The sequence below is a fragment of the Phyllobates terribilis genome, unplaced genomic scaffold (genome assembly GCF_046119375.1).
Source record: "Phyllobates terribilis strain yellow unplaced genomic scaffold, ASM4611937v1 Scaffold_2__4_contigs__length_985480577, whole genome shotgun sequence".
Taxonomy (NCBI): domain Eukaryota; kingdom Metazoa; phylum Chordata; class Amphibia; order Anura; family Dendrobatidae; genus Phyllobates; species Phyllobates terribilis.
Window position 1 is genome coordinate 495,215,529 of NW_027362762.1, and position 14,390 is coordinate 495,229,918.

Here is a 14,390-nt window from a genome sequence, read left to right on the forward strand (position 1 = left end):
TGCATGGTACCCCACATCCCTATTCTAGTATGTATGGTACCCATTATCCTAGTATACATGACACCCCTCATCCCAATTCTGGTATGTATGGCCTCCTCACCCCTCAATCCTGGTATGCATGGCATTCCATCCCTCATCCTGGTATGCATGGTACCCCGCATTGCTATCCTGGTATGCATGGTACCCCTCATCCTGGTATGCATGGCACCCCATCCCTCATCCTGGAATGCATGGCACCCCATCCCTCATCCTGGTATGCAGGGTACCCCACATCCCTATTCTGGTATGTATGGTACCCCAAATCCTGGTATACATGGCACCCCTCATCCCACAATTCTGGTATATATGGCCTCCTCATCCCCCAATCCTGGTATGCATGACACCCAATCCCTCATCCTGGTATGCATGGCTCCCTCATCCCCAATCCTGGTATGGATGGCACTCCTCATCCCCCAATCCTGGTATGCATAGCACCACATATTCCTATTCTGGTATGCATGGTACCCCATCCCTCATCCTGGTATGCATGGTACCCAATCCCTCATCCTGGTATGCATGGCACCCCATCCATCATCCTGGTATGCATGGTAGCCTGCATTCCTATCCTGGTATGCATGGTCCCCTCACCCCCCAATCCTGGCATGCATGGTACTCCTCATCCCCCAATCCTGGTATGCATGGTACCCCTCATCCCCCAATCCTAGCATGCATGGTCACCTCACCCCCAATCCTGGTATGCATGGTCCCCTCACCCCCAATCCTGGTATGCATGGCCCCCTCACCCCCCCCCAATTCTGGTATGCATGGTCCCCTCACCCTCCAATCCTGGTATGTGTGGTCCCTTCACCCACCAATCCTGGTATGAATGGTCCCCTCACCCACCAATCCTGGTTCTGCCGGAGGGCGTGCGTGCCCATACTGCAAATGTGTCTTCAGTAAAATGGCGCCGGATAGTGCTACGTGAATGCTCCGATTCTGATGCCTTCACTCCTGCCCCGGCCTCTGGCGAGAAGAGAGGCACCGCGGCAATGCACCTCCCGGTCAGGTAAGTATGTAAGTATGGCGGCGGAGATCGCGGTATGCGTTCAGTGTCTACACATACCGCGATCTCCGGCGCCATACACACTTCTTTTACCTGTAACGGCTTCATGAGTTCTTCTGTCTGGAGCCAGACTGCGCAGGTGTGTCACCCTTGCGCAGTCTATAAAGGCTTCAGACAGATGGACGCTTGTAGCGTTATATTATAGATATACAGTACAGACCAAAAGTTTGGACACACCATCTCATTTACAGATTTTTCTGTATTTTCATGAATATGAAAATTGAACATTCACACTGAAGGCATCAAAACTATGAATTAACACATGTGGAATTATATACTTAACAAAAAAGTGTGAAACAACTGAAAATATGTCTTACATTCTAGGTTGTTCAAAGTAGCCACCTTTTGCTTTCATGACTGCTTTGCACACTCTTGGCATTCTCTTGATGAGCTTCAAGAGGTAGTCACCGGAAATTGTCTTCCAACAATCTCGAAGGAGTTCCCAGAGATGCTTAGCACTTGTTGGCCCTTTTGCCTTCACTCTGCGGTCCATCTCACCCCAAACCATCTCGATTGAGTTCAGGTCTGGTGACTGTGGAGGCCAGGTCATCTGGAGTAGCACCCCATCACTCTCCTTCTTGGTCAAATGGCCCTTACACAGCCTGGAGGTGTGGTTTGGGGTCATTGTCCTGTTGAAAAATAAATGATGGCCCAACTAAACGCAAACCGGAAGGAATAGCATGCCGCTGTAAGATGCTGTTGTAGCCATGCTGGTTCAGTATGCCTTCAATTTTGAATAAATCCCCCACAGTGTCACCAGCAAAGCACCCCCACACCATCACACCTCCTCCTCCATGCTTCACGGTGGGAACCAGGCATGTAGAGTCCATCCGTTCACCTTTTCTGCGTCGCACAAAGACACGGTGGTTGAAACCAAAGATCTCAAATTTGGACTCATCAAACCAAAGCACAGATTTCCACTAGTCTAATGTTCATTCCTTGTGTTCTTTAGCCCAAACAAGTCTCTTCTGCTTGTTGCCTTTCCTTAGCAGTGGTTTCCTAGCAGCTATTTTACCATGAAGGCCTGCTGCACAAAGTCTCCTCTTAAAAGTTGTTGTAGAGATGTGTCTGCTGCTAGAACTCTGTGTGGAATTGACCTTATCTCTAATCTGAGCTGCTGTTAATCTGCGATTTCTGAGGCTGGTGACTCGGATAAACTTATCCTCAGAAGCAGAGGTGACTCTTGGTCTTCCTTTCTTGGGGCAGTCCTCATGTGAGCTAGTTTCTTTGTAGCACTTGATGGTTTTTGCAACTGCACTTGGGGACACTTTCAAAGTTTTCCCAATTTTTCGCACTAACTGACCTTCATTTCTCAAAGTACTGATGGCCACTCGTTTTTCTTTACTTAGCTGCTTTTTTCTTGCCGTAATACAAATTCTAACAGGCTATTCAGCAGGACTATCAGCTATATATCCACCAGACTTTTGCACAACACAACTGATGGTCCCAACCCCATTTATAAGGCAAGAAATCCCACTTATTAAACCTGACAGGGCACACCTGTGAAGTGAAAACCATTTCCGGTGACTACCTCTTGAAGCCCATCAAGAGAATGCCAAGAGTGTGCAAAGCAGTCATCAAAGCAAAAGGTGGCTACTTTGAAGAACCTAGAATATAAGACATATTTTCCGTTGTTTCACACTTTTTTGTTAAGTATATAATTCCACATGTGTTAATTCATAGTTTTGATGCCTTCAGTGTGAATGTACAATTTTCATAGTCATGAAAATACAGAAAAATCTTTAAATGAGAAGGTGTGTCCAAACTTTTGGTCTGTACTGTATATATACACATATATATACAGTATATATATATGTGTATGTATAAGTATATAATGTGCTAGTGAAAAGAAGATAATTTAGATAATAATAGAATAGCAATATATAAAATATGATTTATAATTATTTAAAATAAATTGTAATTTGTCACTTAATGAAAGCCCATTAATTCAGCAAACATAAACTTTAAATGTTAAAATGATAAAAGCAAAACAAAAAAACGTTATCAATCATAAAAAAAGAAACCCCCTTCACAATATGTGACCTACACAAATCAAGTGCAGGTACATAGAGTGGGCACAGAAGTTGAGCCACTTCATACAAGGCAGGTGCCAGCTGTGTTATTTAGTCATCACCTGCCTCTTACATCAACAAACAAAGCCAGCTCCAATTGTTGCTTTTTAAGATTTTAAATGCCTCTGTCAATCTCTGATTTAATGGAGTTGTCTGGCCATAGGGTTCAAGTCTGCAGTCTCTCTATGTGACTGCAGACTTGTGAATACTCACAGTGCACACATTGCATGCTGTCAGTATTCTCCAGTGTCGCCGCCGGGAGCATAACCGCAAGTGTTCGATTTGCATGCTTCGGGCCACATTCTGCCAAACATGCCTGGCCTCTCTCAATACACTTGCATTGAATGAAGCTGCACACGTCTAGTTGGCACGTGACCGCATGTATGCCCCTGCTCCTGAGGCCAGCACTGGAGGATCACAAGTCTGCAGTCATATAGAGAAACTACAGACTTGTACCTTAAGGCCAGACAACCCCTTTTTGGTGTGGAATTCCAATGGGGAATCCTTTCTAGGACCCATTGAATCTTGTCATCACAGCACATACTGCAATACACATCAAGTTCTTTAGAGGGATTAAAAATAAAAAATTTACAATAATTAGTAATAATGTAATAGTATGAATGGAAAATTTCTAAAAGTTATCTAGTCATTAAGGCCAAAAATATTTGCTATTTCAGGAGATTTATTACAATGAAAGAATAGCTTTAAAATCTGTCTCCCAAACTAATGAAGAAAAAAAATGTCATATTAATGGATAAAGATCTTCAATGCATAGTATGATTATTTGATCCATACTTAAAAGACTTAGGATCTGATTCATAATTCTTTTTGTGCCTGTAATGCTGGTGGCATGGGCTCACTGCGCCATGGGCTGGGCTTACCTTGGAGGAGCGTGACTAAGTGTCTACCGGGTCTTCACTAGGGCCTCTGAAGGTGAGACTGGGCTGTCAGTAGACACCAGGTAGCACTCCAGGGCAATCCCCGGGACTGCAGCAGCTGACTGGAGGGTTAAATTTGCGGGCACAAGGTACAGGAGGGCGAGGCAGAAGTGTAGTCAGACGGTTTGAGGTTGGGGCTGGCAGCATGAGTTCAGAGTACAAAGTTGAAATCAGAGATGGAGAAGTCAAACAAAGAGGATAATCTGGCTGAGATGATAACTGTAGACAAAATATGGAGTGGGTACGGAAAGTATTCAGACCCCTTTAAATTTTTCACTCTTTGTTTCATTGCAGACATTTGGTAAATTCTAAAAAGTTATTTTTTTTTCTCATTAATGTACACTCTGCACCCCATCTTGACTGAAAAAAAACAGAAATGTATACATTTTTGTAAATTTATTTAAAAAGAAAAACTGAAATATCACATGGTCATAAGTATTCAGACCCTTTGCTCAGTATTGAGTAGAAGCACCCTTTTTTGAGCTAGTACAGCCGTGGGTCTTCTTGGGAATGATGCAACAAGTTTTTCACACCTGGATTTGGGGATCCTCTGCCATTCTTCCTTGCAGATCCTCTCCAGTTCCGTCCGGTTGGATGGTCAGGACTGAGAAGGCTTGCGAGTAGTTACCACCGTGACAATGCCTTTTTTGTAGTAAAAGTTTGGTGTAGAGGCATTTATATTTTTGCACCAAATTTATTATGACTTTTGAGACATTTTTATGCTAGTTTTTTCAGCCTATGTAATTGTTTCAGATATGCTTAAAGTGCTTGGCTTTTATTATTCAAATATTTTGAGTTAATTCATCATTGAAACTTTTCAAAATGTTGGCAAATATTTGAGAAATTTGAATTAAACATACTAGTGGAGTACACAATCTATTTTATTTTTTGCATTTGAAGACCAACATGTGACGTTATAAAACGTATTTAATAAGTTGTAACATTTTACTAAAAAATAGATGCTAATAAGAGAAAAAAAGCATATTTGAATTTTAGCCAAATTCATCATTGCAGACCATTTTGATTAATTTGGCTCAAAATCTACCAGGTGAAATAAAAGCAAAGTTAAAAAAATACATAAAAAGGTGGCTTCCAGATATACCCTACAATGCCAAAGAATATCCTTGCAATGCAGAAAGTAGAAAGCAAGAAGATGAATGCATTCTGTGGTTTTCCTGCTGGTTATAGTGAGGCTAACCAATTAAACCATACATTCCTTAGGAGGATAGCAAATGAAAATTAATATGAGAAATTCTTTAAGAATTGTTCCCATCAATCATCTTAGCAGACTTTATGACAAAGGGTAAGTTATTAATTACCTTTTTCTTTAACTATGTAATAATTTAATTAAAATTATGCATTCTCTAACTTTGGCAGAAGATCAACTAGTAAATGAGAAAGTGAGAGGAGAGTGCTTAAATGCAGTGAATTAAATGATTAAATGACTCTCAGGGCTCCATATTCTATGCTTTACACACCATGATCTGACACTGCAAAATACCTGGCTGATTAATACTATGGAGTATTAATCTGCCATGATGTTCACTATACGTGGCTGAGAATACTAAACGTAAAGGTACAGTTTTAATTTTTTGGATGACAATTTTGTAACCAGCTGGTACTGCAGAGGGTCATTTGTGAAAATCATGTTCTTGCAAATTTATGAAAAGCTAAACAAAGACAAACTTTATGAACAAAATCACAGAATGAGGATGAAAAAAGCCAAAAATGTAATATTACAATAATATAACAATCATGTATAATTATAAACATGTATATTGTGGTACCGTGCTAGCCGGAAAAATCCATGTCAATACTTTCATACCCAAAAACAGACAATCGTATTCTAAGAATAATATCTTTATTAGCTAACCAGAAAAAAATACAGATGTAGTACTGAGACAAGAATACAACATTTAAGAGATGTTACAGCAAGACATTTGTGCATGGGTTGGAAGGGGTGATGACTCCTAAAGATTAGTGATGAGTGAACATTAAAATGCTCGGGTGCTCGAAGCTCGGGTCGAGCACATTGGAATACTCGGGTGCTCGACCCGAGCAACGAGCCCAATGTAAGTCTATGGGAAACTCGAGCATTTTTCTGGCAGTCCCTGGTGGTCTGCAGAAGGTCAAAAATTGCCCAAATCGATGGGAACAGTGCTCAATTAAATGTCAGGCAGGCAGAATATATAGGCAGACAGGCAGGCAGGATATATAGGAGGGTGCATGAAAAACATAGCAGGGCATTTGGAACACACTAGTGCCCTCCGATTTTCATGCACCCGTCTCTTTAAAAAAGCCGGCCCGCAATTCATCAGCGGCATACACCGGTACCCGACAATTTAGAATAGAAAGAATAGAGCATCACACATAGATTAGATAGATATTATATATGTAACTAACATGTTTCTAAGTACAGTGACAGTGTTGGTTACTGTACTTGTCAATTAGTGTTAAAATAAAGGATTTATTAAACAAAAAATTAGCGTGGGATCCCCCGTAATTTTAGTCTCTAGCGGAGGTTAAGCAGACGGCTCGGGCAGATGTTTGAAGCCTGGGAAGGGGGTAATACCCACGGAGCTTCCCAGGCTTCTAATATCAGCCCCCAGCTGAATACCTAGCCTTTACTAGCTATTAAAATGGGGGACAAAAAAAAATGATGTGGTGTCCCCCTATTTTACTAGCTAGCAAAGGCTAGGCAGACTACTGGGGGCTGATATTAATAGCCTAGGAAGGGTGCCATGAATAATGGCCCCCGTCCAGGCTAGAAACACCAGCCGTCAGCCGCTCCAGAAATGGCGCATCCATATGATGTGCCAATTCAGGCACTTAGCCTCGTTCTTTCCACTGCCCTGCAGTGGTGGCAGTGGGGTAATAGAGCTGGGGTTGATGTCAGATTATAATGGGGTTAATAATGGGGGTGTCTTATAGACGCCTCCCCATTACTAACCTGGGCTTTATGTCAGCTGGCATTATAAGCTGACATCAACCTCAGCACTATTACCCCACTGCCACTGCTACAGGGCAGTGGAAAGAGCGAGGCTAAGTGCCAGAATTGGCGCATCCTATGGATTCTCCATTTCTGGAGTGGCTGAGGGCTGGTGTTTCTAGCCTCGGAGGGGGCCAATATTCATGGCACCCTTCCTGTTCTATTAATATCAGCCCCCAGCTATCTGCCTAGACTTTGCTAGCTATTAAAATAGGAGGACCACACGTCTTTTTTTTTGGGTCCCCCATTTTAATAGCCAGTAAAGGCTAGGTATTTAGCTGGGGGCTGATATTAGTAGCCCGGGAAGCTCCTTGGGTATTACCCCCTTCCCAGGCTTCAAACATTTGCCCGAGCCATCTGCTTAACCTCCGTTAGAGACTAAAATTACGGGGAACCCCATGCCAATTTTTTTTTTTTATAAATCCTTTATTTTAACACTAAATGACAAGTACAGTAACCAACACTGTAACTGTATTTATTATATATGTGACTGACATGTTTCTATCCACCTAATCTATTGTTAAGGCAGGGCAATAACCCTTCACGGTTGACCAAGTGAGTGTCAAATTATTATGTTGATTGCAATCCACAGAAAACAAAATGGAAACAATGTTCTGTATTGGGAGGATTCAAAGAATCTCTGATCCCGTTTATTTTGCTTAGAATTTTATATTGTTTTGAGTATATCAAATAGCCAATCAACTCTACAGCCATACTACAATACTATAGGCTAACTGATGTTAGTACAATTATTACGGAAAACACATACATGGTCATATTATCATTGTTAGTTTGAAGCACTATGGAAATTTTACATGGTCAAACCTGGCCTAAACAAGTTAGATAACAGAGTGTCTGACAAAATGTTCTCTTGAGAAAAAGTTAGTGTGAGATAAGTTCTATGGGAAGAGAAAGAAAGAATGTATGTTATGCAAGGAGTGATAATAACATGATTTTAAAGCAAGCAGACAAAATGGAGTAGCTCTAGCATGAGTATCAATATGTCCTTTACACTATGTGTGATGCTCTATTCTTCCTGTTCTAAATTGTCGGGTATCGGTGTATGCCGCTGATGAATTGCTGGCTTTTCATGTTTCACTGTGAGCACTGTTCCCATCAATTTGGGCAATCACTGTAATGCCACAACCACCATGGCTGTGGCATTACAGTGAGTGGCAGACAATTCCTGCATGATTAGCACTCTAAAGAGCTCCAAACATGCAGGACGGGGACCCGAGCGAGAACTGAGCAGTGGCGAGTATGCTCGCTCATCACTACTAAAGATAAGTCAAGTTATAAAATTAAGTTTTGTTATTTTTTACAAATTGAGAGGTGGTGAGAGTGATGGCTTAGTGATATGCAGTCAGTCTAGTGGACGTGTGAAATGTGTCCATGTACTGAGTCATAAATCTAGGTGTAAGATTAAGTCCTATTGTCACAGATCTTAAAATCCTTATTAACTTGAACTCTCAGTGTCATGCCTCAGTTTTGGGACTAGTTCCAGTGACCTCTTGCTGCTTGTCAGTTTCCCTCACTTCTAAGCTACAGCCTTTTTGGTCTCGGTCAAACTGCTGATGGTTCTTTTGTCTTTTCTTTCTTTGGTTTGCTTATATTCAGTTTCTCACTTCCCTATTTTGTTCTGTCCTATCACATCTTAGGAGGGGGTATTTATAATCACCTTGCACCTTCCTTATTTGCTGATTTTACTTCAAAATAGATGGTGTTTCGAGTTTTGCTCCTCAATTAGGGATTGTCTTTGCTGGTTAATCTCTGTTGCTTTTCCTGCTGCTTGTTTGTGAGTCTTCCTTCTCAGCACCCTTTCCTTTCTTTTACATTTAGTGTCTGGGAGGTTTTCATACATTCCATTTGTTTTTGGCTCTTCTTATGTTCTTCTGTCTTTCCTGTGTAGCTGTGTGAATGTGTTCATAGGCCTCTGCCTCACCCTCTGATTTATGTGTATTTCATTTTATAGTTATTCTTGCAACAAAAAAGTTGCACATTATCTATAGAGAGGGTGCAGTTAAGGACACTCAGGGTCAGTTGATGTTTACTTGGGGTATCAAACTCCACGGTCATGTAGGGACAAATCAGGCTCAGATTAGTGACTTTCCTAGTCTGATCAGGGACCTGTTGTGTGCAGGTGTTTATTTATTTTTATTTATTTTACTCATTTATATAGCACCATTAATTCCACAGTGCTTCACAGACAATATAGGCACTGTCCCCATTGGGGCTCACAATCTAAATTCTCTATCAGTATCTCTTTAGAATGTGGGAGGAAACCAGAGAACCTGGAGGAAACCCACGCAAACTCTGGGAGAACATACAAACTCCTTGAAGATGTTGTCCTTGGTAGGATTTGAACCCACGACCCCAGCTCTGCAAAGCTGCAGTGCTAACCACTGAGCCACCGTGTTGAGAGGTGTTGCATCTCTCCTGGTTTATACTTTCACCGTGTCAGTGTGTTGGCACAGTAATAACACGCTGATTTTTCTTTTTCTGTCATACTTTGTCCATGTCGAGAGAAATGTTTTCCCACTGGCATTTCCAGCTCATTCCTTATAGTATGCCTGTGTAGATTCATCCTCGTTTGTAGATTTTGCAGATTTTGCTTTGTTTCCCTAATATAAGTATCTCCAGGGCACTTTGTACACTGTACCATGTACATCACATTGGAAGATGTAGATGAAAATAAATTATCTAGTCATTAAGGCCAAATATATTTTCTATATTAAAGGGTTTATTACAATTATAGTATAACTTTACAATATGTGTTCCTGTATGTACATTATTATTTGTTCCCTTTAACAAAAGGCCTACATCTCTGGAACCATATGGCAAATTTAAATGAAGAAAAAAATAACACACTCATAAAAGCAGTAAGAATAACATAAGAACAAAAACTGACCACTTTTTACCTGTTCACAGGTCCTTTTGAATTGGCAAAGGAGAAAATAGACAACTCACCCTAACAGACTATTTTCTTCCCTAGTATGGAGCAGCATCACTGTAGATATTAAAAAGTCATAGTATACTGTAGTGGAATAACATCAAGCTCAATTGATAAAATCTTCAATTTTAATGGTGTAGGTAATAAAATATCAGTACATCCACATGCTTTCCAATAGCAAAAACATTAATGTATTTCTGATACGCAGTGCACCTTTACTCATGATCGTCACCTTTCAACTATACCATGTCTTTTTAATTTGTATCAAAAAGTTGTTGATGTGAATTTTTTTTATCGGTGTATCAACCTTATCTTTAAGCCAAAATCAGGTGTAGCCGCAAAGTATAGAACAGATGTGAATCTATCAATTATAATCTTTCTCTCTGTAGTTTCCGCTCCTTATTTTTCCTTACAAATTTTGATGAAACATCAAAAACTGAAAAAATATAAGTAAGATATAACATCCCTTGCACTACATTTATTATGCATTTTAGACACCTTTTACCACTTATTCACAAGAGGTGTGGCTTTAATAGAAATAATTTTAATAGTAAAACTTGAGATGACACCCAGTGTACCAAGCAAACATTTTGGCGCAAATTTATAGCATAAAGGCAACTATTATTTGACGGAAACAAGCCAGTCTAAAAATGCACCAAATTTATCATCCACCCATAGGACATTTTAATAAATTTGCTCTGTCTAAAAGTTAGAAGTATTAGTACATAAACAGATTGACACTCTCATTTATGTTGTTATGTCTGGTACTGCATCTTAGTCACAACTACTCTTTATTCACACAGTCATACACACAAGACATATACACATGTCATACACACAAGACATACACACGTCATACGCACAGACGTTCACACAGACATACACACACCCTCCTTATTCAGTCATGCACACACATGCACAGTCATACACACATACTCCTTATTCACACAATCATACATACAAGTCACACACACATGCTCCTTATTCATAATCAAACAAACAAGTCATACACACAGACATACAGTCATACACACATGCTCCTTATTCACAAAGTCATACACACGTCTTACACACAAGTCATACATAAGAGTACTGCAGATGTCCTCTTGTCTAACAGGTGGGTGTTGGCGTTTGAGGATTTCAGAATAGAACTTCGCAGAAACCTCTTATCTTTTGCTCACCTTCTGTATGTAGCATCCTCAGCCAGAAATATCTTTAGTATCCATCATAGTATCCATCATACTTCAGGAGTCCTTTACAATGGCCAGCCCATTTTCTGAATAAGGAGCAGAACTATCTTAATAGCTATACTCTGATTTTTAAGAGCTGATATGCTGCTCAGTTCAAGCAGGTATATCAAAGCTGATCCAAGTCGAGCAGATTAATGTACTTCTTTTTACTCTAACACATTTTGGTGCATTTCATTTCGTTATAACTGATAACAGCAATAGATAGTCACCTTGCATTTCATTGCTTTCTTAACTGAGAAGTATAGATCATTTCCCATCTTGTAATCAAAAACCAAAGTATATAACTTGAAAATCATTTGCTTTCAGATAACAGATTTCTTGCATCCTCTAATAATAGGGATTTGTCTATTAAAGGAATGAGTTTGGCCTGCAGCTGTTGAAAAGCCCTTGTGTCTTGGCACTGTGATATGTGAATTTAACTCAGTACCTTGTATAATGCATAAATGTTTAAAAAGCAGCCAGGCAGAACAGTAAGTTTTACAAGGCCAGGAGCAAAGGCAGATGCACAATTTTGGGGTATTTTTAAAATATATTTTATTTTTTTTTCATAGGACCAAAGAGACCAAAGTTACTCCACACTAAAGACACCCTTGACAGCAGTAACTGTTCATAACCTGAAACCAGCAACAGTCTATGTCTTCCAAATCCGCACATCATCTTCCTCCCAAGATTATGGAAGTTTCAGTCCAAGCATTGAAGTGGAAACTCTGGGAGAATGTAAGTTATGTCCTCCAAGTTGCTGCCAAAATAAAATGTACCAAGGTTATAACATGATTTGCAGACTATAGGTCCCAGTATTTTCAGTGTTACTATTTCAGATATATTGGCTTTAATCTGCATGCACAGTTTTCCAATTTTCCCATATATTTTGATAAGTCTTATGGCATTAAAGGGGTTGTCCGGTCCAAAGCGATAAGTCAATCTTTGTGACTGCCGACTTATGAATCCGCCCACTGTGCACTGCAAGGATTTACCGGTTTCTGAGCTGGGACCAAAGGATATGTATGAATTATACATAATCCCGGCCAGTGGGCATGGCCTCGCACCATACACTTGTATTGAGCGAGGCAGTTCCCCGAGTAGTGACGTGGCCTTCAACTGGACGTGCTCTGGCTGGGAGTATGTATAACTCATATATACCAGCACAGAAACGGCTTAAGCACATGATGATACCAAATGTGTTTATTTATAATTGCTTTTATTTCCTTATTTTTCAACTGGCAAAGGGGGTGATTTAAACTTTCATATTCATTTATTCTTTATATATATTTTTACTTTATTTTTAAGTTTCTTTAGGGAACTGGAGCATGCAATCGAGACACCATATGATCACATCACTGAGGGTCGTGGGGGGGTAATGGAAGCTGATGCATGAACACAGTAGTTCCCATGAATGCCTTTGTCATTCGCACCATTTAAATGACATCAGCAATGATTAACAGTAACATTGAATTGTTGCTTCTGTTTGGTCGTTACTGTTACAAACATATGGCAGCTGCATATTATAGCCGGCATGTACCGGCATGGAATGGGTTCAGCTCCTGACCTTGCTCCATACGAGTACATCCTGACTGTCCAGGGGTAAAGAGCTATATGGCATTAAACAAGTTTTCAAGGACTACAGTATCCTTAAGATAAATCATGAATATTAATTAATTAAGGTCCGATACCCTGCTCCCACCGATTAGCTGTTTTCAGTGTCTGTGGTTACCGCATGTACACATTGTATAGACCTGAAACACAACAGCTCTATCCACTGAGTTATTGCTGTTTTAATACAAAATAATAGCTAAAACTGCAATCTGTATGTCTTTGTTGAACATCTGAATGTTTATTAACATGCATTTATAAAGATAAGCAGATATATTAGTATATATGTTATGCTTTATTTCCCAGAATTGCAAACTATGTAATTTTGCAGAAGCAGTAAAAAACAAATCTGTCATGATGACACACTTAAATTTTAACAACCAGATCTTTGCTAAAATATTTGTACAAAATGTGCAGTTTATTGTTGAAACAGGGCAAGCTGCATAGTGAATAAATGGCGATAAACACATAATCCTGGGTTTACAAAACAGCAATGCTGAAAACTTAGAAATAAGTTCACAACTAACATTTGCCTTGTAAAACATCAAGCATTGCAATGTGCAGTTGAAATGGATATACAGTATATTACACTGATATATTATATTAAAGTGGTTCTATATGATTACAATATTGATGACCTATCCTTTCTATAGATTTTCAACATTAGATTTGTAGCCCAACTTATCAAGTATTAATAGGTCTTGCGTGATGGAAGTACACATTGTGCAAAGTCAGAACACCGTAGCTCCGCACATTATGTAGTGGTCATTCTCAGTTAATGAAGTGAAGCTCAGCTTTTATTGACGTGAATTAAAGAGGTCATTCTCAAGTTGTCTCTTGAGCAACTCAGAGCTCTGCATTCTCCTTACAGTCCACTTACTTCTTGGTTTCTGCTCGGCCAGGCACTGCTCCTTGACTGTTAGTTTTGGTGCACAGCAGAGCTGTAGTATTAGTAGAACTTTAAAGCTCAGCACAAAATCACACTGCATTTTATGAATTGTTCTATATTTGAGTCAAATTCAATTCCATATATTCATTTATCTCTAACATCTATCACTATATTTACAGATAGAGATTACAGGACATTTAAACAAGCTCTTGGTTCATGATAGCAAGAGTTGTAATTAGAAGACCTGCAGAGAAAACAACCAATGGGGGGGGGGGGTGATGGTTTTACAAGATTTGTAACAGCAGCTTGTTAGAAGGTGAGAGAGGAGGGAAGGGATGTGGATAGCTAAAAGTTGTAGATTTGTAGATTTAGTTAAAGCAGGCACTGAGTTTTCAGCTTAAGCAGTAAGGAACATATTAAAGATGAGCAAGATAGATTCAATCAGAAAATCCTAGGAAAATATGTCATGCAGTTTGTGAGGAAGTTGAATCTTTTTGCTTGATTGGACCTTCCAAAAGGACAATGATCCCAAGTATGCATTAGTGCAGTGTTCCCCAACTCCAGTCCTCAAGGCCCACCAACAGGTCATGTTTTAAGGTTTTCCTTAGTA

General features: G+C 39.8%; 1 protein-coding gene across 1 annotated transcript in view; it reads left to right on the forward strand.

Annotated features, from left to right (window-relative positions):
* EPHA10 (EPH receptor A10) overlaps window positions 1-14,390 on the forward strand; it is a 1,221,975-nt gene that overhangs the window by 986,771 nt on the left and 220,814 nt on the right. Inside the window, exon 7 of the mRNA XM_073665886.1 lies at window positions 11,853-12,018. Coding sequence (XP_073521987.1) covers window positions 11,853-12,018 — 166 coding nt within the window. The remainder of the gene's footprint in view (window positions 1-11,852; window positions 12,019-14,390) is intronic.